The 24435-nt window shown below is 45.5% G+C and overlaps 1 protein-coding gene across 1 annotated transcript in view; it reads right to left on the bottom strand.

The window, feature by feature from the left end:
* The window catches only part of CCDC60 (coiled-coil domain containing 60), a 154912-nt gene that overhangs the window by 80553 nt on the left and 49924 nt on the right, over positions 1 to 24435 (bottom strand). Inside the window, exon 2 of the mRNA XM_036121065.2 lies at positions 4267 to 4346. Coding sequence (XP_035976958.1) covers positions 4267 to 4346 — 80 coding nt within the window. The remainder of the gene's footprint in view (positions 1 to 4266; positions 4347 to 24435) is intronic.

Below are 24435 nucleotides of genomic sequence, written 5' to 3' on the forward strand. Positions count from 1 at the left end.
AAGTAGCAGCTTTCTCCCCATCGCCATGCTATGCACATCACCTTGTTTTATATTCTCGTAGTATATAGCCGACATGCCCCCCCCAAATCCTGTTTAAGCACTTGCTAACTTGTTTGTTGTCTTTGCCCAATTTTAATGCACATCATTGCCCCTTATCCACCGAGGACAGGAATTTTGACTGTTGTGTTCACTGCCGTGTCTCCAATATACACAATGATGCCTGGTGTAGACCTGGAGGTACCTGATACTCAATATTTGTTGAGGAAAATGAATGAGCACAGAAAACTAAGGAGGAACCAAGAAGTGCCTAACCTCATACCAAAAAAAAAAAAAATAGCTTCTTCCTTTGCCAAAATTCCCCCTTTGTTATTTCTAACTGCCTTGCTCCAGCTGTCTACCAAATGCAGCTAGAAAGCAACATCTCAGGCCTCAGAAACACTTTTGTAATCTGTACCCTGCTGGGGGTCTGCTGGGGCTCATGGGGAGGGGGGTAATTACATCACCGTTTATTTGCAATTGCCTGTGTACCTACTAACTAAACTTTGCCATGGGCAACTCATGGCTTCAGGTCAACGTTTCAGTTGTTTTGGTTGCAGAGATGTTTGTTTTGCTTAAAACACTCGCAATATAAATCACCAGCGGCTTTGGAGGAAGATACGTCATTGGCTGCGCGAGTCACCCAAGAACTGGGCACGTGCAGGCAGATGCCCCTGATTGTCGACTTCTACTAGGAGAGATTCGGCAAGCGAATGCATAGCGTGCAGCCTAGTACCACCGCACATCTGGTGGAGCAGGCGAGGAGGAAAGCAGTTAGAGTTTTATTCTTTTTAGCATCATGTTAAACTGGCCATGAAACTGGGGATGGTGCAATTGAATTATAAGAGGGCTGAAGTATTAAATAAAAATCTAAGAGGTAGTCAAGGTGTTTGGTGCATGGTCGGCGGAAGTCTAATAGGAGGTGAAGCGGGTCTGGAACACAGTAAGTGGAAAAGACAACATCTCCTTTGCTAATAATTCGCCTCATTTAGTCCTGGGAGATGGGCGCATGGGGTCTGCATCTCTCGGAGAGGTGATTTCCCCTGCAAAGCAGGGTGTTTCCTTCTGAAGGGGATGCGCGCTCTTTCCCTCAAATGTCAGTGGGATCCGGGAGTGTGGCCAGGTGGAACATTTTATTGTCGTTTCTTGTTTTCTTGCTCGTGGCTTTTCGGCCTGGCCTTTTCCACATTCTCTTTCATGTCCAGCATGTGAACAGGCTAAGCCTGTCCAATGAGGATGTTCAATCTAGCGAGTCTCAGAGCCGTGGTAAATGCGTCTGGCCAGAGTGACAGTCTCAGCTTGCCAACTCAAGGGTGGCAGGAAAGCCACCGTCTTTATCACCTTTTGACGAAAGCCCTATATGCTGCTGGATTAGTCGAAAGTTCAATCTTGGTCATTTTGGGGGGGGGCGTGTCCCCAGGGATGTGCGGGGGATTGCTTAACAACTGATTCTCTGTTCGGGGGCGGGGGGTGGGGTTACACAAGCCCTGATTTGTGGCGTTTGTGGATTTCTGTGCCATCAGTATTTCCACTGGGGCTGATTTCGAGCTACCAGGGTGATGTCCGTAAACACGGAGCTGGGAAGACATTGCAGCCGCCCCGTTAAGCAGCGCGCCCACCGCACAGATGCCCTAACTAAAAATAATATCAGGAGCACACATAGCTGCGAAGTGTGCAAAACCGTTAGGAAGTGATGGGGTTTTTTAGTCTTCATGACCTTTGCTTTAATATGATGTATTTAATTGTAAGCGTATATAATTTTTAACCACAGCTGTGTTTAATCACAGGCGTGCATATTTCCTGAAAATGTAGCACTCCGTTTGGGTTACAAGCTGGCTCAGCACTGCTTGTTGACCTTCTTGGCCTGGATCGAGTCTTGGTAGCTGGAACTTACATAGATCAAGCCATCTGGCGGTACCTTTAGTTATCAGCTGTCTGTATACAGGATGCAGATTATTGTGGAAACTCTCATTTCTCAGGCTCTAGAGATTCTGGTATGCACTTACAGCTGGGGCTTTGGGTTAGAATCATCTACATTAAGGCTGATCATATTCAGTTGGTAAGAACCAACCTGGTCATAATGGTGGTATGGCCAGTGTCTGCTCTGATTGATTGGTACCCAATGACATACTGCTGGTTCTGTATTTTGAACCTCACCTCTGATCCAAATTCTGTGCAGCACCATTCCTTCTGAAGCCTGGAATATCCTGCAGTCATGACCATGGATCAGAGTCCAGATCCCTGTTCAGGTGCTCATCCTTAGCTGTGCAATCCTCTTTCTCTGCTGCCTGTCACGGATGCTGCCCCCATTCAGGTAACTCTTGACTTCCTGACGCTACCTCTCACCATTCCCCAGGGCCCCAAGGTTCCCAAGGCATCAGCCTCAAAAGCCCTCTAACCTGGGTTCAAACACCGTAGAGGCCAATATGTTCACAACTAACAGAGGAGTCCTTGTGGATCTCAGCCCTCAATTCTGAGACCCAAGTTCACATGCCATCCCTGAGCTCAGCTCCACGTGAGAGTCTGAGACTGAGGTCCATCAGCTCTCGAGTTGGGGATATTCTCTGCAGGATTATCTCAACATTGACTATTAAATTAGTCTGCTTGGGCTGTCATCATAGAATACTACAGACTGGGTGACGTAAACAAGAGACATTTATTTTTTCCGTTTTGGAGCCTGGAAGCTCAAGATCAAGGTGCCGGTAAGGATTGGTTTCCCCTGAGGGCTCCTTCCTTGGGTTGTAGACAGTACCTTCCTGATGTCCCTTCCTCTTCTCATAAGGATACTAGTCCTGATGAATCAGGAGCCCACCTCTATGACCCCACTTAACCTTAATTACCTCTTTAGTGGTCTTATCTCCAAATATAGTCATTGGGGGTTAGGGCTGCAACATATGAATTTGGGGGGGGGATGATGACACAATTCAGTCCGTAACAACCACTGAGCACTTGAAAAGTGGGTGATCCAAACTGACATGTGCCCTAAGTGTAAGCTCATCACTCCTCATCTTGTTTCACTTTGTCACTTTTCATCATGTCTGAAAAATGGAATATAGCATTTCATGAATACTTTTGATATTGAGGACATGATGAATGAGAACACTTTGGATATCTTGGGTTAATAGAATACAGTATTAGAATTACAACAGTGTGGCTATTCAAAAACTTGAAATCACACGCGCGGCTTGCATTACGTTTCTGAGGCGCTGTGGATGTCTATACGTGCCTTAATCCTTCGTATCATTCCTTCTCCCCACCTTCCACGCCCACACCTTCCAGCCTCCTGTTGGGCTCAGCCATCTGGTCCCATCAGCTGTGCTGCTGGCCGGGGAAGGGGTGGACATGCAGGTGGGCAGTGGAGACAGCAGGGCTTCCAGGTGAGGGAGGGGAAGGAAGGGAATGTGTCGCCCTGAGTCTGTCTGTGGTCTGGCTCGGCGGGGGGGACACGTAAGATAAACGGGCCGTCCACAACGCCTGTATGACGCCCTCTTCGCACATCCTTGTGAAAGTCTCCGTCCCTTACTCTGCCTCGGGGTGCTTTGCCAAGAGTCCCATTTATGATCTCACCTTGGAATGTTCTAGGTCCCAGAACAGAGTTAAGGGGTGAGAGAGAGAAAAAGCTCAGTTCACCACGCAGAGATGACTGAGATATGGTCCTGGACCTCAGTTGGCTCACACTGTCAATACAGGAAGGAGTTGGGGGTGGGGGGAGGAGATGGACGGCCTTGTGTTTAAGGCTATGCAAGGGGGCACTTTATATACATTATTTCATCCAGTCCTTCTAGCGATTGCATATTATATTCATTTTACAGGCAAGAACACAGAGACTTGGGAAGGCTAAACAAATTCTCCATTGTTACCAGCTCGCAGGTAGCAGGGTCAGTGTTGGAGACTGAGTCTCTCTGACTCTGGGCTACCATGTGGTGCGCCTGGAGTAGAAAGGAGAGATTTTTCTGGAGCACGTGGGAACTCTCTTGAGTTGGATTCAGGTCCAGGAAGGAAAGCAAAGGGAATTCTAGGCAGGGGCTGGCATGAGCAAGGGTGGAGAGGTAAGTCCAGGGTTGGTACTCCCCAAAAAGTCCAAACAAGGGCTACCCTTCTGCAAGTCTTTTGCCCAACATCTAGGGTTGGGGGAACCTTGGGACTCGGCAAGGACTTGTAGGGACCACCCCACAGCCTGCTTATCCCTGTCAGGTTGTCTATGGGTTATTCCTTGCTGGCCTCACTCACCGGCTTCGTGCAAGGTCTTTTTTGAGGTTTATTATTTCCTTGTCCATATACTTGATGTTCCTCATTGGCTTGTCTGGCACCTGATGGGAAGGCAAGAAGTGAAAGACAGAAGTGTTAGTACAACCATTACAAATGGAGCCAGGCTTCAGGAAATCCCGTGCATTCATCTGAGATCTCTGACCAGGTTGGAGGGGTCCTGGGTGGCACGGTGACCTTCTCTACACCGGAGAGGGGCCATATATACAGTGGGACTAGTAAGGGCTTTGGAGATAGGCAGACCCAAGCTTTGACCCTGGTTCTGTCTGGTGACTGACTGTGTGATCTAGGACAAATTACTCAACCTCTCTGGGCCTCAGTTTCTTCAGCAGAGTGGAGGAATAATTTTTACCTCTTGTGACAAGTAAATTCATTGCCACATCCTGACTCATAGCAAGCATTTGATAAATGGAGGCTCTCATTAGCATCATACTCAAAGTAAAGCAAAGAATTAAATATTAATAATCGTTGGTCACCACATGTGCCCTCCTTAATGCCCATCACCCAGTTACCCCATCCCCCCACTCCCCCCTTCTGTAACCCTCAGTTTGTTTCCCGGAGTCCAGAATCTCTCACGGTTTGTCTTCCTCTCTGATTTCTTCCCATTCAGTTTTCCCTCCCTTCCCCTGTGGTCCTCTGCTCTATTCCTTATGTTCCATGTGTTGTGATGAGCACTGGGTGTTATATGCAGCTAATGAATCGTTGAACACTACATCAAAAACTTATGATGTACTATATGCTGGCTAAATGAACGTAATAAAAAAAAATAAAAATGTTTAACAATCATGTAAAAAAAAAAAATCGTTGTTGGTGGCATAGGCAGCTGATCTGCAAAGCTGAATCTTGTCAATGTAAAGATGCCCAGGTACATTTCTCGCCCTCGCCGTTCACATAGCAGGATTTTAGGAGTGAATTATCCAGGTGGTGGTTCATGATTTTTTCCTCCCTTTCTAGTATTCATTTGCCTTGCCTAGCCATAAGGGAAACCTCACAAGACTTAAATTCATTGCTCAGAGGCTGATACCAGGTCAATGTAAAGAAGAGAGTTAAATTAACTGTATTCTAGTATGAAAGTCACTTTTCTCAGCCCCAGCTTTGCGAAACAATAATAAGACCATTATCTGGATTACTGTGTCTTGAAGTGAATTCCTGCAATACTAATTTTTTTTTAATCAAAGGAAATCTCAAGAAATTCTGGGGAAATGGGCCCTTTCAGATGAAGCTGGTGGGAGAATGCATTGCAGTGACTTTTCTGAAGGGCGATTCGTCAGTGCATACTAAGTGCCGCCAAAGTGCGCTTGCCTCCGGATCTAACGATCCTTCTGCTGTCAGGCATCCTATGGGAATATCCCTGCATGGGCACGGAGATCCATCAACAAAATTGTTCACTGGGATGCTGCTTGTGAGAGCAAACTCTTGGAAACCAACCTATACATCTTCACAATGGAAGACAGGTTAAATAATTATAGTGCATCTAAACAATGGAATAGTATGCAGCAATTAAGTGTGGTGACAATGTAATGATGGAAGTATATTTACTGACATACGGAGATGTCTGAGTTCTTTGAGTGGGAAGACATGTTACAATATGTATCACGCGATTCTGCTTTTGTTTTTTTTGGAAAATGATTGTGCATGTGCACATCTCCAAAGATACAGATAGCCATGTCCCCTGCCCCCAAACGCAGGGAGTCTCTCTGGGGGTGGGATTATGGCGAATTTTATTTTACTTTTCCTTAGCTTCTGTGAAATTCCTGGTGCTCTGCAATAAATATTACTTGGCTGTGTGATAAACAAAGAGAAAAGATTACAAAAAAACAGGAAGTGGCCAAGTGAAGTTTGGCAAAGGCGAACTGGTAGCGCTGTGTGGAGGGCGTTTTCCCAAAGGCAGAGTAAGGACTGGTGGTATGCTCACCGACAGAAATCACAATATGGCACCGGACACATGGGGGGAGGCGTGGTGTTTCCCCAGCAGCTCTCATCACCTGCTTTCTCTGGAATTGAAACTGTGCGGTGATGTCCACTGCTCTGGGCCTTTTAGGTGGAATGTGGGAAAGGAGGAGTATAGCTGCATCCAAGGCAAATAGCGTTGTGGCAGTGTGGTGGGGGTGGAGAGTGACGTCTGGAGCCAGGGGGAAGGGCCTGTCCACTGGCCTGATACCCAGCCATTTTTCTCCTGGGTCACCCAGTACACGTCCTGTGTGAGGCAGCTCAGATGAAGAATGGAGAGTCTCCGGGGGCCTGGGTGGTTCAGTAGGTTAAGCGTCTGACTCTTGATTTTGGCTTAGATCGTGATCTGGGTTGTGAGATCGAGCCCCATGTCAGGCTCTGCGCTCAGCACAGAATCTGCTTGAGATTCTCTCTCTCCCACTCTCTCTCTGCCCCTCTGCCCGTTCGCTTGTGCATGCTCTGTCTCTCCAAATAGATAAATAAAATCTTAAAAAAAAAAAAAAGAATGGAGAGTCTCTGGCAATCCCCCAGAATACATGTCACTGCAGCGCCTTCTCATCCACTAAGTATATAGGATACAAAAAAAGCATCCAGGATAGCCTCCAATAAACTCAACTAGATATGAAACAGTGGAATCATGTATCAACTTTGTCTTTGTAGTTATTATTAACAATGAATTACAGGTAATATATCTTAATATACCCAGTTGTTTCAACCCCTTGGCTGAAAATGAATGGCAAACCTGTCAGTTTTCAGCTTAAGGGATGGGTGAAGTGGGAGAGGAGACAGACCTCCATGGAGGCATGTACGGATCTCCGGGAGTACTTTCTACAACTTCTACATAATGGACATTTGTTTTCCTCACACCCCGGGATCGCTTCCCTCTCCCTCTTGCTACTAGTTCCCTCATTAGACCATTTGCCCCTCTCCCATGGGGGCACTTGCACTCTGGGAGATAGTCATGGGACCAGCAGCAGGGGTGGTCCTGAATGGCTGAAGCCAAACAGCACAGCCCATCCCCCATCACAGTGACTGGTTTAGGAACGGTCGTGTGATGTAGTTTGGGCAGATGAGCTGCAAGCAGACATTTGCCAGGGGCTTCTAGAAAGCATGATTCCTAGATCTTTTGAGGAACCACAGGCAGTGACGTCCTCTTTCCTCTTTGACTATAATTGGAGAAGCAGATATCCCTGGGAGTTGCTGGTAGCCATTTTGTGCCCATGAGGGTTGCCAGCCTCCAGTTGAAGATGTGGGGGAAGGCAGAGAAGAGAGTCAAAGAAAAATTTGTTCCGTGGTGCCTTGTTGAACTGATCAAGCATCACTAGACTTTTCATGAGCATCTCCTTTATTATTTAAACCAGTTTGAATTGGATTTTCTGTTACCTGCAGCCTTAGAATTTCTATCTGAAATATGTCCTCCCTTGGGTGTGCCAAGGCAGTCAATAGATCAAGAATTATTCTAACTTGTCTTCTTTTCCCTTCCCTTCCTCTTTTGGGTGATCAACATCAGATGACATCCATTCTGGTGCATTTTGCTGTGAAAGCAATGAGATTGGCCATGTTGAGATCAAACATTTGAAGTCAAGGTTACCTCTTCCTAATCCCTCTCTTTTCCTGAGCACCTCATTAACTCTTTCTTGCAGGACCAAAGTAACTTTCTTAAAAGATATTGTGAATTAAAAATACTTATGAACAAAGAAAAAACAAACACACTCAAATTTCCCTGCCAGATAATTTGAAAATACACAATTGAAACCCTGCTTGAACTCACTGTTGTGTACACATCACTCTCTTAAATGTCTCAAGTTTCACCCCCTTCAGGAAGCAAATATGATACTCTCCAAATATGACATGACAAATATCCCCCCCCCCCAATCTTGCCTACTGATAGTTGCCTCTAAAAGGGAATTCACTGGGGTTGGTGCTGACCAACTTATAGCAGCAAAGCCAAGTTGCCCCTCGATTGGGCACAAAACTTGGGCAGGACAAGATCCACTCCACAATCCCTGCGATTATGTCAACATTTCAGTGGATTCTCCCATTTTCACTGTGACCATTGTTTAAGCACAATTATAATAAGCCAGTGGTAATAATTGGCATTGAATGAGGGAGTTCTGTTTGTCAGGACATTTACCAACACCATTTGATATTAGCACAATCTAAAAGTGTACAAGACATCCAAGAATCACTATCTTTATAACTTTCCGGAGGGCAATTTAGTCATGTGTATACGTAGCCTTCAAAGCACATATGCTCATACCCCCAGCAGTTCGACTTTTACCCAAGGAAATTTTGCAGAAAGGATTAAAAGATTTATCCACGAGGATGCCTATCACAGCAGTATGAATAGTGAAAAACATCTAAATGTCCAGCAATGAGCATTGAGAAGATAAATCGTGGTCTATCCAGATGATGGCAAATGATGCATTTGAATTTGGTGCTACTATTTAATGTTGCTATCAATGTGTATTTGTTGCTATGGAAAGGAATATAATTTCAAGTGAAAATGAATGTTACAAAAATATAAAGAACTTAGATCATAGAGAATTCTAAGATTCATATTCATAGAAATCTATAGATATTTCTCAAAATATATGCATGAATACAAATTATGTTTTAAAGTAATGATATATGGCAAGGTATATATGCAATGACATAATAAGCTGGACGTAAATATAACAAATTGTTAATAGGGTTATTATCTCAGGGTGTTTGAATTATGGGTAAGCAATTTTTAATTTGGGTCATCTTTTTCCCTTCCTTAAAAATAATTTACCCGTATTAGTTATCTAATAAAGTAATAGTGTTTTCATGTTTGTAAAGCAATTCTGACTGATTCTATTGGATTAAGCTAAGTGTAAGTTTTCAGTGCTGTTTTATTTATTTATTTTTAAAGATTTTTATTTATTTGAAAAAGAGTGAGAGAGAGAGAGAGAGCACAAGTGGGGGGAGGGCCAGAGGGAGAGGGAGAAGCAGGCTCCCCACTGAGCAGGAGCCTGGGATCCTGGGAGCCTGGGATCATGACCTGAGCCGAAGGCAGATGCTTAACTGACTGAGCCACCCAGGCGCCCTCCGTGCTGTTTTAAATTGAGTCATCTGAGAGTCTGGGGCGATGCAAGTTAACAGTATATGTTAGCACACTGTATTAGGCAGGGTCTAGGCAGGAAACTGAGCTCATGGCAGGTAGTTCAATACAGGGGATTAATATAGGGAAGCAGTTATAAAGGTGTTGTAAGAACTGAAAAGCTAGATAAGGGATGGCATGACATGCTAGAGATTGGCAAAAGAAAGAAGCTTCTACCACCTCCAGGGATAGAGGGGCTAAGGGGAGAGGTAGACTTCAAAAACCCTGGAATTGGGCCACCTGGCAGAGGGTGGGCTCATGGAAGAGATGTAGTTTCAGTTGGAGCAGCCGCCAGAAGCTGAGTAAAGGGATAGGGAGAAATACTCTGGCTTCTTCCTTCCTCCGACCCTCCCATTTCCTCCTCATGCCTATTGGCTGAACCTACCTGGAAGCCCGCTGGTGAGGGCACCTGGGAAATGTAGTTTGCAAGGATCAGCCCCCTGTGGGGAGCAGGACATGAAAATGGAAATGAGGGCCAAAATCAAATGGCTGTAGGTTATAGTTTCTGCTCTGGGTGCTGACCAGTGATTTTTGGACCATAAATCTGGTTCTCCTATTAATAGGGACCACTTTGCAGATGGTAACGTTGGATATTCCTAATCTTTGGATCCTAAGTTTGAGGTTTTTAGAATTTTCCATGGCTTAGATGCATATCCAGAATTGGGATCATTCTCTCTCTCTCAAAATCATTATCAAAACCCAGGTTTCTAAAGTATCCAGAACCCACCTGCTTCTCCCAGTTTCTTTTCCTGGAAAGTTTGGCTGACCCTTAAACAACATGGGTTTGAACTGTGTGTGTCCACTTGGATTTTTTTTTACAGCACAGTTCTGTAAATGTATATTCTCTTCTGTATGATTTTCTTAATAACATTTTCTTTTCTCTAGTTTAATTCATTGTAAGAATACAGTATACAATACATATAAATATAAAATATGTGTTAATCAACTGTTTACCTTGTCAGTAAGGCTTCTAGTCAATAGTAGGCTATTAGTAGTTAAGTTTTTGGGGGGGAGTCTAAAGTTATACACAGATTTTTGACTGTGTGTGTGTGGGAGGGGTTCGGTGCTCCTAATTCCCATGTAGTTCAAGGGCCAGCTACATTGTATATTCCAGATCCTCACAGACCACTTCCTCTTGCACCAAAATTTGTATGTCCTATGTCCCATACTGATAAACAAGCTGATGCTATTTCCTCCCTGCTGACACTGATTAAAATGTCTCCCTATCCAGGTAATCTATACAATTCTACGTTTAAGATTGTATTCTGGTTATGAGACTAACTAATGAACATTGCAGAAGATCAAGAAAAGATAAAGAAAAAATTAGGAGAAAGTAAAAGCTAAGGATCACCCCATCACCATCACTTTGGATGTCCTTTGCCTTGCTTTCTGTGACAGCTTCCAGCCGGGATTCATGAAAACCATCCTGGGACAATGGACTTCAGTTTTCTGTCCTTGGCTTCCCTTGGGAGTATCATTGGCCTTAAGAGCCTTCAGTCACTCCATTGACTTGCAGAGCATGGCGGAGGCCTCTATTCTTGGTTCCTTGGAAAACAAAGTCAAATCTCTTGCCGTGTCCACGTTTTCCTTTTCTGATTGATCTGTAAATGCGTCTTTGACGGCAGGTCTGTGAGAAACGCCACATGACATCCTGTAATGTGTCAGGTTAAAAGCTGATAAATGTGGAGGGCAGGAGTACAGCTCAAGTGGAGCCTTAGATGGGGATGGTTTTTGGGCAGGTGTACTCGACATTTAATATTCATGTGCTGGGACTGTTTAAAATAGTAACATTTGGAAGCGATTTGGTTTAACCTGACAGCTGAGAAGTGGGAGGTTGCAGGAGTGAATGGAAAAAGCTCTGTTGTCCAAAAGACCCAGGTTTGAGTACTGTCATAGAGGAGTTGAGTAACTCAGACAACTCTCCGCGTGTTTCCCCAACTGTGAAATGGAGTTAATGCTGTCTACCAATAACATTTCTATTCATCTGTGTGCTGTACACTATTCTAAGTGTGTTCTTATTTGAAATACGTGATTCCATTTAGACCTTGCCATATGATTATTTTCATTGTATAGAGAAGCAAGCTGAGGCTTTGAAAGGTGAACACGACATGCTATTGAGTGGCAAAGTCTGGATCTGAACTCAAGTTCAAGTGACAACAGAGCACGTATTCTTAACCATGACTTCATTCTGATTCCCATTTTGCATAGTGGGGGCTAAATAAGGGATAGCAGGTTCTGGCTATTAATTTACAGATACTACCTCTAAAGCCTGCCCACTGAATTTTGTTGGATTTTGTCATAAACATTTTTATATGACGAAAAATCAGAATGCTTCGTTGGAGGTCATGACTGGAAAGCCAATCTTTTAAATATCTGTTGTTCTTTGTCTTTTTATGAAAGAATGTTCCAAGCCCATCTTGGTTATTTCTTAAAATATGATCTACTTCCTAGAATCAGATTAAGATGGAAATGAATTCCTGCTAAATGTGCTTGGGCTGATGCAGATATCAAGGGGAACAGCTGGGATGCTCCGTCAAGTGGTGAGGGGGAAGGGAGGCCATTTGAAAAGCTGAGAGCACTGAGGAGCAAGCAAGATGATTAGCGAATTTCAGACTCATCATGGAGAAGCTGTAAAGAACAAAATGGGCAGAGAGTGGGTAGGATCCATGGCAAGAGCATACGCATGAGCCCAGAGGTCTTTGCTTGCACCCTGATACTTAAGCTTTCGGTGGGTTTATGATGGTGATCGGTACTTTCCTTTGGGGAGAATGAGGGTTTGTTTTTTTGTTTTTTGGTCATAAATATAGGTACCTACCTACAGGGATAACCCAGAACTAGTGACCTCATCCCCATGTAGACACTTCTAGCTGAAATATGCATGTGCTATTGAATTCCTTAAAGAATTTCCTCGCTGAAAGCAGGGTGCCATCCTTTAGAGTGTTTTGAGTCAGTTACTCTTGTTTTTCTCATCTTTCTATGGACCTGGGAGAAACGAGGTTGGGGGCCTGGGGAGTAGTGGGGTGGTGGAAAAGGGGACGGTCATCCAGGGGAGAGGAGTGAGTCCTCTGCTAAGGACAGAATAAGCAGCAAGAATCTCTGGGGGGGGGGGGGCAGGGAGGAAAGGGATGACAATGGTCCCTGTGAAGAGAGCTTCTGATCTCCAGCTCCTGACACAGTGTCTGGCCCCGAGTTCAATCCATCATTGCTGAATGACGAGATGAATGCATCACGGTCTCAAGATTCAACCCTATAGGTTAATTGTTAATTACAGAGGGAACAAGGTACCTGCATAATGACAAGCTCTGGAGGATACCACCTGAACCAGCGCGAGCACGCTCAGCATCACCAGCGATGGGACAAACTGATGTCACGCGCCTTTGGAGCAATGCACTGGGAGGACACAGCGTCACCTACATGGTATTTCTGCCCCAAATGCCTGGTCTGAGTGTGGTCAGGAAGGAATGATGAGAAAAATAAAAAGTGAGGGTCCTTCTACAAAAATAAGTGACCTGGAATCTTGGAAAAAGTCAACACCTGTGTCAGTCGGGGCCTCTGGGAAGCAGGTACTGAGACAGGAGTACAAGAGGCTTATTGGGATAAGCTTGTGAGAGAGAAAAGAGGGAGAGAGCAGGACTGGGCAGAGACAGCTTCACACCACGATGGGGATCTGACAAAGCCTCAGCCAATGCAACAGGGAGTTCTAGAGCAAAGACTGCACACTATGGGAGTGCAAGCATAGGGCAGAAATGGCCGGCGCTCATTGGCCGGTGGTGCCGGGTTGATCCTGCCCTCTGAGGGAGATCTGAAACTACCCTGCCCTCTGAAAGTACCAATAACTAGAGGCTCTCAGCTACCTGCACTCCTTAGGGCTGAATGGCAAGTTCTTTCTTGGTGAGAGGTCCAAGAGACACACCTCTGTGGCTTCCACACTGTCAAATCCTATAAACCACCCCGCGCATCTGTCACCAGCAACATCCACTCTGCGGGAGAGGGCCCCAGCTCTGTCGACAGCTTGCCTTGGGACTGGATGGGGAGTCTGGGACTGGGGGCCTTTTTTTGCATGGTTTTATGTAATCCTCACGCCAACCTTTATGAGGTACCCGTATTCCTATGTTGCTGGAAAGGAAAGCCAGGACCCTAGAGGTTAAGCTGCTTATCCAAGGGCCCGTGGGTCATCAGTGGGGGAGCTCAGTAGCTTGTACTCTTTGACACCATTCCCCCCCCATCCTTCCCTAGTCCAGGGGCCAGCAAACAATGGCCTGCTGTTGGCTTTTGTAAATCGGGAGTTTTTACTGGAACTTACTAGAACACATTCATACTCCTTTATTTATGACTGCAAACCGAGGGAACTCTGTTTCCCATCTGTAAATGAGAGACAGAGAGGTCAGTCTGGGGTGGCCTGCAGAATTCATTTGATCTGTGCAGTGTTTACAATCATTTGGAATTCATTTCCTACCTTTAGAAACGATGGTCTTTCACATACACACTCAGATTTCTAGCGGTGCAAGGATATAAAAGTTTGCAGAAAATGTGGAATGTGCAGGCTTCTTTTGCATTGAGAGTGGGGTAGGGGGGAGGGGGAGTGACTAAGCCTCATAAATGGACAAATTATTGTGGAATTGTTACACATCTCCACCGTGCTCAGCGTTTTATGCCGTTGATCCCATTTGCTTCTTCCCACGGTTATTAATAAACCCATTTCACAGGGAGAGCACAGAGGAAGTCGTGCAAGGTCACACGGGTAGCCATCGGAGCCAAGACTAGAACCCCAATGTGATGGCTAATTTGAGGTGTCAGCTTGCCTGGGCCACCGAGTGCTCAGATATTTTGTCAGGCACTATTCTGGGTGTTTCTCTGTGGATGTTTTTGGATGAGTTTAAACATTTAAATCAATAGACTGAGTAGAGAAGATTGCCCTTCCTAGTGTGGGTGGGCCTCATCCAATCAGCTGAAGCCAGAATAGAACAAAAGTTCATCTCCCCAGGCCCATAAGAGTTAACTCCTCTTGCCTGTCTGTCCTTGGAGCTGGGACATTAGTGTTTTCCCTGCCTTTGGAACTGATACATCAGCTCTTCCTGGGTCTTGAGCTGGGAGGCTTTCAGACTAGAACATACACCACTGTGTCTCCAGCTGAGTCTCCAGCTTGCCAACTGCAGGTCTTCCGTCTTGTCAGCCTCCACAATTGCATGAACCAATTCCTTGTAATGAATCTCTTTGTCTATATGCATCCTATTGGCTCTGTTTCTCCGGAGAACTCTAATGCATCCTGTCTTCTTGTAGTTAAAACTTGGGTCCTCAACCAGTAAGCCTCTCTGAAAATTCAAAGCCTTTTCCAATCCTTTGTGTTGGAGGAAAGACAACATTATTCCATAATTTGTTCCTCAAATCCTCCTTGTTTTTAAGGAGGGTGATTGGTTTGTTGAGAAGGGAGATGAGTGTGAAGATGGGTACTGGAGAAGCATAGAGAGAGGATGAAGGGTTCCAGTTGGTAAAAGTAGAGTGAGATATCATGGAGGGTAGGGAGAGAGCTTTGGCGTGGGGCAGAGGGCAACTCACATCCAGTAAAAATGCACTAGTGTAAAGGACTGTTTTATTGATTTTTTCCTCCATGGGGCTCAAAGTAACCCTCCTCTCCATCTCTTCCGTGAACCCTCCAGTGAAATCCACAGGACACACTGGAATTTTTTAAGTAGGAATTATGCTTTGAGGGGCCGGACAAGGTGTGAGCCAGGCCCCAAGGTGTGCAGGGGAGAACAGAGGTGGAGGAGTGACCGATATGGAGGGAGAATGGGATGTGGATTCAGAGTCCCAGCTCCTTGCCCCTCTAGCTGTGTGACTGAAGGTCTGTCACTCTCCTCTGTACATCAGGTTTCCCACCTGGCACCTGCCCAGTCTTCAGCCACGACGCTGTGAGAAGCAGCTTGGTATATAGGCTTTGTGAACCAGACATGTCAGAGAAGGTTACTGTCATTATCACTATATCATAAGTATGTGGAATTTTTACAAAATTGAAGCATAAATTAAAGACGAAAAGTATAACTTGAGTGAGATTACAAAAATATTCCCAAATACACTCATGAAGGACAGATTAAGACTATCAAACAACCTGGAGAGTCAGCAATGGTAGCGATGCAGTGATTTAACAGTAGGTGGCGCTAGATGCCATAGCTTTCAATCAAGCCCAGGTTTCCTTCTATCTCTTAATCCGCCACCCTCCACTCGCACTTGATTGAAATGGAAATTGGCTGCCAGCATCAGTGAGCCCCCAACAGCCCTGGGAGTGAGCTGGCATGCCAGCAGCCAATGTGCTATAGCCACCCAGTTAAAAAAAAATTAATAAAATACATTAATCTCCTACGCTCTTTTGAAAGACTAGGTATGAGGGGCCCCCAGTCCAGCGGTTGGGCAGCAGTAGCCAATGGGAATCCGTATGATGGGCTGTCATTCAAAGTCCCAGAGGAGCCTCTGGATACGGGCCCTAGGATGTAACAACCATCTTGCCAGCAGGACTTCTGTTTGATAATCATGCCTAAATTTATGCCTAAATAATTATGCCTAAAATTTTCAGGACCTCCCATGTGTCTGGAAAAGGGTTAGGGCTGGAGATGGCAAATGGGCTCCGCCTTGAGGGCCAGCTTCAATCTACATTAATAGCAGTGGCTGTCTGGAGCTCCCTGCAGTCCGATCTCATCCCAAGAATTCTGTGATTGATTAGCAATGTCTGCCATGGTTCCAGGAAGGAAAAGTAGCATCGAGACATACAACTGCCATTCCCGTGCCAGGCACTTTACCTACGTGTGTGTGGGGGGGGGGGGTAAGCCCCACATGCGTCTTCAGTTTCTTTTCTCTCTCCCTGGAAGTAGATGAAGTCAACATCTTTACAAAATCCCAGTGAATCCCTTGAAGGTCCAAAGAAACCCAGCCTTCCATTGGTTAAACTCATTTAACCTCATTTTCCACATGAGAAGCAGAAGCAATGGTGAAAGGGAAAAGATGGAAGGTGCAGAGTTGCTGCTGGGGGCTTGAATTCCCCTGGGGATGAGCTTTCCTGTGTGTCCAGGGCTGCATTGATATGACTTCTTTTTTTTTTTTTAAAGATTTTTTATTTATTTATTTGAGAGAGAGAGAATAAGAGAGAGCAAGCACATGAGAGGGGGGAGGGTCAGAGGGAGAAGCAGACTCCCTGCCGAGCAGGGAGCCCGATGCGGGACTCGATCCAGGGACTCCAGGATCATGACCTGAGCCGAAGGCAGTCGCTTAACCAACTGAGCCACCCAGGCGCCCGCATTGATATGACTTCTACAATGCTGTTTTCAGAATGCCAGCCAATGCCAAGTTACGTGGGCCTGGTAGGACACTGAGTGAGGGGCAAGAGAAGCTCAAATATTTCTTAAATACCTACTATGCATTAGAAACCGGTCGGGTTTGCCCTCAAGGAGCTCACGATCTAGTGGGGGAGACAGGTATCAAACAGGCAGTTCAGCTGTAACGTGGTGATGCTCAGGAACTGACCCCAGCTTGAGGCTGGTGAGGGGAGCTTACTGGCCGAGGTTCTGACTGAGCTGAACACAAAAAGTGGAGAGAGAATGGTTTCAGACAGAGGGACCCACGAGGGGTTGGGATGTAGGGTATGATGCGGGCGGGGGAGCGATGAAGGTTCTCCGGACGTCCCCAAGCAGGAGAAAATATGCCCAAAGCTGGTAATGCTGCCGAGAAGCCATGAGAAGCCACTTCAGCAAATAAGCTCAGAGTTGAGAGCCCTAGCTAAGGACTGAAGATGAAACCTCGAGTTTTATTTCATTTTTTTAATCTTAGTTTTTCTTTTGAATAGGCAGCATTTTCAAATGGTTCAAAAACAAATAAGAGGGTATGTAGTTAAAAAATATTACTTACATCTTGTCCTCAAGCTATTCATTTCCCTCCCCAGAGAGGACAAGGGTTACCAAGCTCTTGTGTATCCTTCCAGAGAGATTTTATACTCTAATAAGCAAATGCACATGCGCACGCACACACACACAGACCCGCTGTACCACCTGGATGGGGCAGTCACGCCAAGGGCGGGCAGAATACTCCCTCCATGGCCCCAGAGGCCCCCTCGGTGTCCTGCACTGGCCCCGTGGACATCGTGGTGACTGGTCTGGCACCTCTCATGCCGAGCAGATGTGTGTTCCCAGCTGCCCTCAGGGTGAGTTTTCCAGCCAGTGTGTTCTGGATCAGTGCATCCAATGCTGCAAAGGCTCCCTACTGAAGGAGCTTTATAAACACAAAACAAAACTGCAGCTACGATGCCTCTCACTGGCTCTCCATCCCTGGGGGAAGGATATAATCCCCAGTATGTAAAATCTAGTCTTCTGGCTTTGGCCTGAGGATCACTGTGGGGAAGGCAAGTGGGCCATGGTTTGAGCACCAAGACTCTACTTATATTCACAAAGTAAAAGGAAAACCAGCAGTTCTCATTTAAAATATTTGTTAGATTCAGCTTACCTCCTTAGCATGTTTCCTGTTTTTAACGTAAAAGTCAAAACCACTGATTTAAGCTGCTCTTATGCTTGTGTTGTAGACTGTGTGTTTTCCCACCCTCCTCGAAATTCTAGCCTCGTAGTGCTCGCAGGGAGTGTGACCTTGTCACATGGTGTCTTCGGTCTCTGGCACAAGGCCAAACCAGAGTGGTTTCTTGGCAGTTAGTTGTTGAGTGGGTGGATGAACCAGTGAAAGTAAAGCTGCAATATTCTTTGATTTTCGGCTTTTAGACTCAACTCCTAGACAAAGCCCAGAAAACTGAACCTTGGGCCCAGAACAGAATGCAGCCTGTCAATCTTGATGATGTAAACGTAGTAGTAAAAGACCCAAGGAGAGATGACGAGCTGAACTATTCCTCTATCAAGTGAGGAGTCAGAGATACTCTCTGTGGTGAATGGGGACAGAAATGCAACTGTAACATAGCTTTTTAAAAAGACTTTATTTTTATCTTATTTTCTTTTAAAATTGAGCAGAAGGTACAGAGGTTTTCCCATATATTCCCTGCCCCCACACGTGCAGAGCCCCCACACATGCATTGTCAGCATCCCCCACCAGAGGAGTGCACTTGTTACAATTGATGAACCTACATTGACACGTCATTATCACCTCAAGTTCATGGTTTACATTAGGGGTCCCTCTTGGTGATGCACATTCTATGGGTTTGGATGAATGTCTAACGACATGTATCTGTCATGACAGTATCATACGGAAGAGTTTCACTGTCCTAATAACACATTTTTTAAAGTTGCAGAATTAACCGGTGACAGAACTAAAGGTAATACTATTTTGGGGAGGATGGGGCTTGGAGGTTGGGAGTGTGTAAGGATGCCAAGCGGCCAGATCCCCATTTTTCATAGCAGGAAGTCATTAAAGTCTTAAACATATAAGCTGAGAAATTGAAGTGCAACTTGAATAATTTGGAAATGTAGATCATTGGAAGAAATAATAGGCAAGTTGTTAGAAGTGGCAGCCTGGGGAATGCCTTCAGTAGTGAAAAGTGGGCTCAGAAGAGGGACTCCTACTCTTTGGTATTTTTTTTTTAACCAGTGTATGTTTTACATTATTTTTTTTAAAAAATTAAAATAGTTTGAGAACGCTATTCAGAAGCAATGAAAATACAGAGCCCCACTTTGTTCCTATGAAAACCAACAAGCACAACAAGCCCCTAATATCCATTCTCATTTCGAAGTCAAGACAAAATTAATTTAGAAAAGAAAATACAGCCGGGGAGCAGAGTTTAGCAACCTCAGGAAATTCAGGGAAATGTAATTGAGTAAGAATTATCTCCTTAATTACTTCTGACCAAATCAATAACAATGCTAGATGAGAAACCACGGTCGTCACCAACGAGTATCAAGTTACTGAGAAACGAATTGGGGTTCAGACTTGTTTGAAAGAGCAAAACACCAGCTTCTCATGGTCAACAAACATGGTTCCTGGGTGGAGGATGGGCAGAGGCAGGAGAGGACAGTGGCTGGCAGCCCGGGGTGGGCCACCTGCTTATTGCTTTCAAAGGGTGAAAGCCTGCACAGAGAGCCCTTCTCCAACGAGTTGAAAGCATGGTTCATCTCCATGCTTTGCTGATGCTCACCAGGGGAGAAGCTAGTTAACCATGAAAGTGAGAGGGAGGTGAACCGAACACCCCAGAAGTAGTGAGTGGGAGAGCCTTTTTGTTTTCAGAGCACCAGGTTCTGTGTGGGAACTACACAGATTTCTTTGAAACCATCTTGGATGTGCCTTTCTAGGGAGGTGGTGAGGACCCTTGTCCCAAAGGGGCCCTGCTGGGCACACCTTCTAGATCTTTCTGGGACATGGTTATTTGGCCTGGGTTAAAATTCTATCTAGAGCTGGAATCCAAGTGGGCACCATTTGCCTAACCTCATGCAGACCTACCTGTCTCCCTCAATATTGGGGTCTCTTGACAATTGTCTAGGGCCTTCTCACTTCCCTCTCACACTCTGTGCCTTACTCTTGGCTCTCCTGCTCCCTGGGACTTATCAGTGGGTCATCCCCACTGTCCAGGACACATTGGATATTCTTTTGTTCAAAAAAGACTTACCGAGTCCCTCTTAGGATTCCAGCTCCATGCTAGGAAATACACATCCTTCCCAAAGCTCCCGCTCAGAGTCTTGTAGGGGGTAGGCAGACAGTTAAGCAGAGTACAATACCATGGAGTATAGGCAGGGGTGGAAGTGGGCCTGGGGGGCTGTGGGCACATGTGACCCACCCAGGGCAGGAAACAGAGATGAAGGAAGTGACTCCTAAGGCCAAGTGGAGACTTGAAGGACTAGGGGGATCTAAAAGAAGAACAAGGAGGATGCTGTTCCAGGCAGAGGAACAGCATGTGTGAAGATCTGGAGCTGATAGAGAACCTTCCTATTTAAGCATGGTGGCTGGGAGCCTACCCAGGCGCCTGGGATTGGAGATGGGACACTGATTTGCAGCTTGAGCTGATTAAAGCCCAAAGTTATACTCTTGGAGCCCTAGCTGGGGAAATCTGTGGACAGCTAGGGCTGCAGTAACCTCCTCCTAGGCACAGACCCAGCAATCACCTTCCCAGGGGAGCTGCCTCTCCCAACCTCGATCCATGTGGCTTCAAGGATGGGCACATGACATAGCCCTGGCCAGTGAAAATATACTAGCAGCTCCCTGCCCAAAGGGAGGGTTTGCCTCTTTTATGAATCTGAGACCCAGCGGCTTAACGGCTTTCAATCCCAGGATACTTGCTTCAGCTGTTAGGAAAGAGCTCTCTTTCCATAGAGATTGCTGAGCTAGGAGAACGTCAGCCTGGAGCTCTTGGTTGGTCATCTTGGTCACCATTTTGGTAAAGCCTACTTGAGAATGAAGCCAACATAGGAGAAAGAAGAAATAAGATAAAGATATTGTTGGAGCACCTGGACCTAACTATTCCTGAAGTGAGATTTACCTATGGACTTTTTGTTTACTTGAGACAATTAATTTTCTCTTTTGCTTAGGCCACTTTGAATTGAGTTTTCCTATCATTTGTAATCAAAAGGTCTTGACGATGATTTTGCTAGCATATTGCGACTAGTCTAGATGACCCCAAACTATACCCCAGGAGAGTTATACTGTTTCCCTGTGTCTAAACCAAAACCCATGCGAGAGCACTGATTCTATATAGCTTTTCTTTTTTTTTTTTTAAGATTTTATTTATTTGAGAGAGAGAGTATGTATGAGCAGGGGAAGGGGCAGAGGGACAGGCAGACTCCCCGCTGAGCGCCGAGTGGGGCTCGATCTCAGGACCCTGAAGCTGAAGTCAGACGCTTAACTGACTGAGCCACCCAGGTGCCCGGGAGAGCACTGATTTTAAAATCATCAGAGGAGGCGTCTGGGTGCCTCAGTCAGTTAAGCATCTGCCTTCCGCTCAGGTCACGATCCCAGAGACTCGGGATCAAACCCTCCATCAGGTTTCCTGCTCAGCGGGGAGTCTGCTTCTCCCTCTCCGTCTGCTCCTCCCCCCACTTGTGCTCTCTCTCTCCCTCCCTCTCCCTCTCAAATAAGTAAGTAAAATCTTTTAAAAAATAATAATAAAGTCATCAGAGATCATCAGAGTTGAGAGATTACCCAGCACAGCCCCCTCCATCACATGACAGATATACTAAAAATGGCCACCATTTATGGAATGCTTACTAAGTGTTACAAGGAGCCATCCTAGGTGCTTTACATGTATTAACTCATTTCACTCTTGCAATACATTTTGTGGATAGGACTGTTTTTAACTCTATCTCACGGATTAGAAAATGGACTCACAGAGACATGGAGTAAACTTACAGACTTACATGACAAGTAAGGGGCAGAGGTAGAGTAGTTGAAATTCAAGCCGTAGCTTAGTTCCAGAGTGAGTACTCTCCCTGTTCCACAGACAGATGAGCAATCCAAGACCCAGAGAGGTTGAGAATTTTCCTAAGGCCACACAGTAAAGCAGCAGAGACCCGGGACAAGAATACACAGGGCCTTGCTTCCCAACAGGCCACCCAGCAGGTACAATGAATGGAAGGGCAGCTATGAGATTTGGAGTCACATAGACTGTCCAGAGTCTTTGGCAAATGCAACAGCTCTTTGCGCTTCGGTTTTCTCGTGCACAGAGCCTACTTCATAGGGTTGTGATGGAAATTTAATGTGCTAATGTGTGTCAAGTTCTCAGGATGCAGCTGGGTTTATGGGGTCTCTCAATAAATGCTAGTTGTTAATGTAATTGTTATAATTAATAAGCTGTGCTGTTAATGAAGGTGTAAAATGCAGGTGTCTGCCACATGACCACAGGCAAGTCGCTGAATTACAGTGGCCGTTGGTCCCATTGGTAAAGTAGGGTTATTATCTGCCCTTTGCTCATGACACGAGAGCATTACGAGGATTAATTAGAAGTTTTATAATGTGCTGTGCACTTTGATGCTCTATAAACAGAGAAATGTGATGGTTGAGTATTTATATAATCCCCGTTACTGAGGATCTTGAATTGCTTTACTGATGTTTTTTAAAAAAAAAAAATTCCAATTTCCCAAAGGTGTATAAATCGGTCTGAGTTGAATAAAAGACTGGGCTTTTATTATCTGCCAACAGCTTAGAAACTCAGCAACACTGGGCATTTGGGAACCAGTGGGCTGACTGCAGGGGTAAAGTCTCAGGAAGGGAGACGGAGATGCTGAGATTGTGGAGCTGTCTCTTCCTCTCGATTTGAGCTCCTTCAGGGCTAAGACTGAATCTTGTTTTCCAGTGGATCACAAGCACAGGGCATGACATGCAGCAAGCATGGGATGAACACTTGATGAAGGGAAGGATGGACAGATGGATGGATGTAATCCTTAACCTCTTGATGGTAAAAGAGTAGTTGAGTCTGGCCCCCAAACTATGGCCAAAGTAGAAGGGGAACCACATCAGGTATTGGACAGAAAGCCACTCAGGCAGCGTGACAAGTTGGAAAGACATTTGGCACCTCCCAGAACTGGTTTACCAGCTGTGTGACCTTGGCCTTGGATTGAATTTCTCTTTCTCTTCATCCGAGAGTCATAGTTTAATGTCTGTTAGGAGGCTGAAGGCAAAAGGAAACTCCACCCACCCTTGCTTAAAATATAGGGAAATGCATTACTTCATGTACCAGGGAGTCCAGAGTAGGATTTGGGGTTGGCTTAGAGGTTCTGTCATGCGGTTGAGCTGCCCACAGGGTCAGCTCCCCATAGAATCAGCTTCATCCTCAGACATCTTCCCCTCATGTTTGTAAAATGGCTGCTGGTAGCAATTGGGGTCAAGGCTTCTTTCCCAAAAGCCCTGGCGAATCTTTCATGTCTCATTAGTCCAAATGGACTTGAGTTGGTCCATCATTTGAACTAATCACTGGCTAGGTGAATAAGATTGCCATGACTAGACCCATGCTGCTCAAACTGTGGTCCATGGGCCAGTATCATCAGCATCACTTGGGAGCTTATTATACCTGCAAATTCATGGGCTATATATAAGACCAGCTAAATCAGGACCTCTGGGGGTGGGGTCCAGGAATATTCTCCATCAGCCTCTTCTGAGGATTCCTCTGCCTGCTACAGTCTGAGAACCCCCAGGGTTAGATGGTTCAGCCGGGATGGATGTTAGTGAGTCAGCTACAAAATGTGGATGATAGTGCCAACTTTAGAAGGTTGTTAGGAAAATAGAAATAACATATATGTAAAGGACTGGCACACAGTAGGTGCCTAATAACTTCTAGTTTCCTTCTCTTTCATTCTCTAGTGATGTCTAATATTTACTCTTCCGCATTAACATTTCTTTCTCCCCATCCCAAGGTGCCAAATGTCCCCATACTGCTCTGACCTATGGAAACCAATCTGTAGACTAATTTATACTAAGGTGGGAGTGACATGAGCTATCACTGAGCCTAGTAGCATTTTCACCCTGAAAATGGAGTGCAGGGAGTAGGCAATGCTTAACCCAATGGTATGCTTGGAAAATGGTATAATTTCAGGTATGCACCAGGTTTAGTGTGTTGGGCTATGTTTTAGGGTGAGCCATGCTGGTCCCCCTTCAGATTACACTCCATGGGTAACTGGATACTTTGGCTACACCAGGGGGGACCAGTTGGCTAATCAGGATGCTCGTTGGTAGCCATCATGGGCGAAAGCAGATGAGCACAGGAAGCTATGGGATGAGGGCGGGCTGAGGTCAGTCAGGGTGATGGTGTCAACCTCCTCCCTGTCCTTCACCCTCCGTCTTTATAGAGTCCTGTTGGGGCATTTAGGGAAGAACATGGCCCCTCTTGATCTTTGCATCTGCAAGTTCCAGATTCCTTTTGAATAATAACACTAATAATAATTAGAAGGAAAAACCCTACAAGTATTAAAAAAAAACCCCACACACCCAAGCAGACACCAGATATCTGGGCATGACAGGCTCTGTTGGCAGTTTTCTGATTCAACAGCTGGCTCTGCATGTCAGGCTCAAAGGAAAAAAAAAAAAAGTTGGCCACTCGTTCGAAAGAACCTTACTCCAAATAAGCTGGAGCTGAAAAGGTCCCTTAATCCCCAGACGGGATT

This window comes from Halichoerus grypus, chromosome 13 (genome assembly GCF_964656455.1).
Source record: "Halichoerus grypus chromosome 13, mHalGry1.hap1.1, whole genome shotgun sequence".
Taxonomy (NCBI): Eukaryota; Metazoa; Chordata; class Mammalia; order Carnivora; family Phocidae; genus Halichoerus; species Halichoerus grypus.